The sequence below is a fragment of the Primulina huaijiensis genome, unplaced genomic scaffold (assembly GCF_012295235.1).
Source record: "Primulina huaijiensis isolate GDHJ02 unplaced genomic scaffold, ASM1229523v2 scaffold207996, whole genome shotgun sequence".
Lineage (NCBI taxonomy): Eukaryota > Viridiplantae > Streptophyta > Magnoliopsida > Lamiales > Gesneriaceae > Primulina > Primulina huaijiensis.
Window position 1 is genome coordinate 3407 of NW_027355090.1, and position 1324 is coordinate 4730.

A 1324-nucleotide genomic window follows, 5' to 3' on the forward strand; every position below is an offset into this window, starting at 1 on the left:
AGCTTGAATCTTCGACCAAAGAGACTACTAATATGGAGTTTTTCCCTTTCAATTTTCCTTCTTTCCAAATCAAGTTTCTCTAATGTCTTCACCAATTTAAGTATTATCAAAATATGAAACGATTTATTAATCTCCAAGCATCTTCTACCAAATGATCATAAGGTCCAAAAAATGTGTTTATAAATTACATTTTCTTCAGCAAATCTCATCAGTAATTAGTAGCACGATAATATTAAAGATTTTCAAACGTACTCTTTTATTATAAAGTAAATGGAAATTTCCTTAAACAAAAAGAGAGAGACATGTAATTAACTATATTATATATTCGCAAACTTTCAAGCTCAAACTGCAAGTATATATATATATTACAGGAAAGTACGTAGGGGCCATACTATTTTCCTAGCTAGTCCATTTTATTTGATAAAGATATATTTATTATCACACTACAAATATTTTAATTTGTTCACTTATATATATAACGATACACTACTCCAAGAATTAATCCTTGTAGTAATGTTCCTATCAACGTCTGCAGCTTCATTGGCATAGCAACAACACCTGCAACCCCCATAGTAGCTCCGACGACCTCAACAGCCATAAGGTCCACAACGGCGTCTACCACCATAACCTCCACCAGGATAGCCTCCGTATCCACCACCAGGGTAGCCTCCGTAACCACCTCTGGGATATCCACCGTAACCACCTCCTGGATATCCTCCATATCCACCACCGGGATACCCTCCATAGCCACCACCGGGATATCCTCCATATCCACCACCGGGATACCCTCCATATCCACCACCGGGATATTTTGCTTCACCAACCCCGTTTGTCAACTCATCTTTATTATTTGCTGAAAAATAGGCAATATATATTATTATTATTATTTTCCAATTTTTATCCAACCATTAATTACATGATCCGGCATCTTCAATATGTCCAAAAACAATTTCATAATAATAATAATAATAATAATAATATATGGATATGATGCTTACATGTGTCCAGTGTGTTTGAAGTCTCAGCCAATTCTCTAGCAGCCGCCATTTGAGAGGGAAAATGAAGATATGTAGCCAAGAGGAAGCCAAGAAAGAAAATTGACTTTAAACTCATATTTGAAAGTAATTTAATATTTATATTTATTTAAGTTTTGGTTGAAAATGTTGGCACATTCGGATCTCTATTTATACTCTAAGATCATATAAAATTGGGATGCCACTATTTAAGACTAGGCCCCTAATTTAGTTGGTTGTTAGAGAGTAGTAGTCTTCCATTATAACAAGTCAGCGATATATATCTTGATTAAATACAATCCTTTAACGAA

The 1324-nt window shown here is 34.6% G+C and overlaps 1 protein-coding gene across 1 annotated transcript; it reads right to left on the bottom strand.

Annotated features, from left to right (window-relative positions):
• Positions 1-299: 299 nt before the first annotated feature.
• LOC140966794 (uncharacterized) lies at positions 300-1162 on the bottom strand. The gene is made up of 2 exons (XM_073427056.1): positions 999-1162; positions 300-853 (listed from the first exon to the last, which is right to left on the bottom strand). Exons 1-2 carry the CDS (start codon positions 1111-1113, stop codon positions 588-590), a joined length of 381 nt encoding a protein of 126 aa, XP_073283157.1. The 5' UTR covers positions 1114-1162; the 3' UTR covers positions 300-587.
• Between the last annotated feature and the right edge of the window lie 162 nt (positions 1163-1324).